This window comes from Lathyrus oleraceus, chromosome 4 (assembly GCF_024323335.1).
Source record: "Lathyrus oleraceus cultivar Zhongwan6 chromosome 4, CAAS_Psat_ZW6_1.0, whole genome shotgun sequence".
In the NCBI taxonomy this organism is placed as follows: Eukaryota; Viridiplantae; Streptophyta; class Magnoliopsida; order Fabales; family Fabaceae; genus Lathyrus; species Lathyrus oleraceus.
This window is the reverse complement of record NC_066582.1, coordinates 37,685,532-37,689,313: the sequence shown is the minus strand read 5'-3', so window position 1 is coordinate 37,689,313 and position 3,782 is coordinate 37,685,532. Positions and strand designations below refer to the sequence as shown.

The following is a 3,782-nucleotide window of genomic DNA, read 5'->3' as shown; positions in this document are numbered from 1 at the left end:
AATTTTAAAAATAAATATATTAAATATACATAAATTTGTTAATATTTAGTTATATTTAAGATTAAAATTTTTAAAAGACTTTTGATTATAAATAAATTCAGAAAGAGTACTCAAAAATAGGAGAAAATTGAAAGAGAGAAAAAAAAATAGAAAAGTAAATAAAGGATAATTTGGTCATTCAATTTTCCATGAGGACCAATGATTATCTTTCTTAGAAACCAGCCAATAGAAATCGAAACAGTGATGGTATAAATACTAAGATCGAGATGAAGAGATTCAAGAGTAAAACGTAGAAACTTTTAGTACCAGAGTTTTGGGAGAGTGATATGGCACAGTGGTCGTTGCTTATCGTTTTGTTCTGCGTCGCCTCCGCCGCCGCCGGATTCAGCTTCCATGACTCCAATCCTATTCGAATGGTCTCCGACGTGGAGGAGCAGTTACTTCAGGTGATCGGAGAAAGTCGTCACGCCGTCTCTTTCGCCCGGTTCGCTAACAGATACGGTAAGCGATACGATAGCGTTGATGAGATGAAGCTTCGGTTTAAGATCTTTTCGGAGAATATTGAACTTATCAGGTCCAGTAATAAGAGACGACTCAGTTACAAGCTCGGTGTTAATCGTATGTGTTGTTGATTGTTCTTTGACTTTGATTTTCTTTTTTGTTTTGTTAGTTAGGTTTTGTTTGGATTTGATTGAGATTTTTGAGTTGCAGATTTTGCTGATTGGACTTGGGAGGAGTTCAGAAGTCATAGACTTGGTGCTGCTCAAAATTGCTCTGCTACTCTTAAGGGTAACCATAAGATTACCGATGCTAATCTTCCTGACGAGGTATGTCAGCAACAACTACTATCAATTCTATGAACAATGAATTTAAGAAAGTATGGAAATTGAATTGATATAAGTTGGTAGCATTATTGATGCTATATAAACTACTATTACTTCTATTGTAGCTGTTGTTCGTATTTGAAATTGTGAAGTTCTATTTTACTTTGAACGTGTGTTGAATGTGAGGTGTTTATTAGGTTAGTTTCAATTCTAACACCAATTAGTTTAAATTTTGGTTATTTTATGGTTGGAATAAGTGTATCTAGATTAATGAGATGGATAAAAGTGTTTGAAACTTTGAATGGAACATTATTGTTGAGTTAGGCTCGTAGTTGCGTTTGGCCCAACTGTTGGGGGGCGACTGGGTCATTAGTATCTCTATATATGTTTGTAACACTGAAACCCTAATGATGTGTAATTCAGAATGAATCAATAATATGGAACTATAGTTGTTCTATAGTCACAGACGTAGGCCGAACTGTGTGACTAAAGCTTTTGTGTTTTTCTCTCTACTCTGATCTATATAACAATTATGACATAGTTTGATCCATGTAGTCAACTTCACTTGGTAAGATAAGACTTGGTTATTGTTGTTGTGGTTGGAATGAGTGTATTGTTTGATCATGTGATGTAACAGTGTGTGTGTGTGTGAGACCATGGAATGAGAATGCTTCCTATGTGTTACCATTAATTTCCTGCCATTGAACTGAATTTTCATGTTTCTTTCCTCAATTACTATCAGAGGATCTTTGTATGAATTCGTTTTCTTTTTGTTCTTGCGTGCAGAAAGACTGGAGGAAAGAAGGTATAGTCAGTGGAGTTAAAGATCAAGGCAGCTGCGGATCATGCTGGACATTCAGGTTGTTTTCTGACTGAGGAACTTTTTTGGAATTATTAGAATCTTTTTGAGTAGGTCTATTTGAAAATTCTAAACACTGAGTGCTGGAGTTGCCATCTTAACTTCTTGAAACCCTATCCTCTGGTCATATAAGCAAGCTGTTATTTTAGAATCGTACAAGCAAACTTAACATTATTTCTTTGGTTCACTTTCTTAATTTGATGCAATTAAAATTCCACCCACACGGGCTTGCAAGTAGTTCCATGTTATCATATCTCTAACGGTAACATTGTTCTCTGCAGCACAACTGGAGCATTGGAATCAGCTTACGCACAGGCATTCGGAAAGAATATCTCTCTTTCTGAGCAGCAGTTAGTGGATTGTGCTGGTGCTTTCAATAACTTTGGCTGCAGCGGCGGGTTACCGTCACAAGCCTTTGAATACATAAAATACAATGGTGGCCTTGAGACAGAAGAAGCATATCCCTACACTGGAAGTAATGGTCTCTGCAAATTTAGATCTGAACACGTTGCTGTTAAAGTCCTTGGCTCTGTCAACATCACCTTGGTAATAATACATTTGATTATCAATTTACCGTTTGATATGTGTGTTAACTCTATTCTAGCTAGCTACGGCTAAGTTAATTACTTAAGTTGGTTAAGCAATTGAGCTTATATTACTGTTAGTTAGAGGTTGATTTGTCGGAAGCAACTTCCAGCACAACGCTCATTTACAGATTCCCTTTATTTTCTCTATTGTTCACTTATTCGCATTATGTGGCCATATGGATAAATGTAATGTTGCGTTGTATTTGCTCTGCAGAGGCATGGCAGAATCAGATCACTCAAACCTCAACTTCATCTATATATGATTTTCTAATTGTGTTTAATTTTGATTCGGTTGTAGGGTGCTGAGGATGAATTGAAACACGCAATTGCTTTTGCTCGGCCTGTTAGTGTGGCATTTGAGGTGGTGCATGACTTCAGATTATACAAGAGTGGAGTTTACACTAGTACAGCTTGTGGCAGCACGCCCATGGTGAGTATGCTGCAATAGCAAGAAATAGTACCTGATCCTCCTCAATCAAGTGTTTGATTCAATTTTCAAAATAAAATGCTTCGCAACAAGTTTAATGCACCCAAAGTTAGCTAAATTTGAATTTGCCGTGCAGGATGTGAATCATGCTGTTCTTGCTGTTGGATATGGGATTGAAGACGGCATACCATATTGGCTCATTAAAAATTCGTGGGGAGGTGATTGGGGTGACCATGGCTATTTCAAAATGGAAATGGGGAAGAATATGTGCGGTAAGGATCCACCGGCTCTGAATTTATACAGCTGAAGATAATCATTTCTCAGTTAGTAACTGGCTTTTGCTAATCCTTTTTGTTTAATTTCAGGTGTTGCTACATGTTCTTCCTATCCTGTTGTGGCCTAAATGGCAAACTGGGACGTGATGCCCAAAAGGATGCCTTGGTGATGACTTCCATCTTACACGTTATCTTTGTAGTTATTCATCTTAAACGTAAAATGCAGTGATATAATGATAAGTCTTTGATGTTAATCTGTAAAATAAGTTTGGAATTGAGACTCAATTTCTTCTATTTTCCATATACCAACCACATTACTGAATAAGATTGTAAATTCTGTATCATTATCACATAGAGACATAATAAACTTCGTCTGTAGCATTTCCCTTAGCAATTTAAGGATGTCATGCAGGGTGTTTGTTTATCATTTCATTACTTAATAGTTTTAGGCTCTTTGTGACGATCAATAATTTATGATCTCTGAAAATGGTCGAAGCTCCTTTGATAACATTAATCAAATTTTATTTCTGTTATAAGATAAAAAAAATACAAAAATATGGATGAATAGAACAAAAGCCAACACAAATCCCACATGATGTCATATTGTTCGTATCTAAACTTTGTACCCTTTCATTCAAAACTCAAAAATATGATGTCATTGTCATTGTGTGTTTACTTTGTCGTATCTAATGTATTATTGTGCGAGTCTAACAAAACAAACTTATTACAAGATATCATAGGTAGAGTTAGATAATGGATGCAAGATATCAATTAAATTGTACAAAATAATGAATAAAAAAAAGTATCGAT

The 3,782-nt window shown here is 35.7% G+C and overlaps 1 protein-coding gene across 1 annotated transcript; it reads left to right on the top strand.

Annotated features, from left to right (window-relative positions):
• The first annotated feature begins 247 nt into the window (after positions 1 to 247).
• On the top strand, positions 248 to 3,399 carry LOC127138683 (pro-cathepsin H). The gene is made up of 7 exons (XM_051065181.1): positions 248 to 618; positions 712 to 827; positions 1,611 to 1,684; positions 1,965 to 2,229; positions 2,569 to 2,700; positions 2,834 to 2,969; positions 3,063 to 3,399. The coding sequence occupies exons 1-7, from the start codon at positions 327 to 329 to the stop codon at positions 3,098 to 3,100; spliced, it is 1,053 nt and encodes a 350-aa protein (XP_050921138.1). The 5' UTR covers positions 248 to 326; the 3' UTR covers positions 3,101 to 3,399.
• Positions 3,400 to 3,782: the final 383 nt, after the last annotated feature.

Excerpts from the sequence above, each read along its gene's own strand:
- LOC127138683 (XM_051065181.1), top strand. The coding sequence starts at position 327 with ATGGCACAGTGGTCGTTGCTTATCGTTTTGTTCTGCGTCGCCTCCGCC. Across the intron at positions 2,701-2,833 it reads CTTGTGGCAGCACGCCCATG|GATGTGAATCATGCTGTTCT; the intron begins GTGAGTATGCTG and ends TTTGCCGTGCAG. Across the intron at positions 2,970-3,062 it reads AATGGGGAAGAATATGTGCG|GTGTTGCTACATGTTCTTCC; the intron begins GTAAGGATCCAC and ends GTTTAATTTCAG.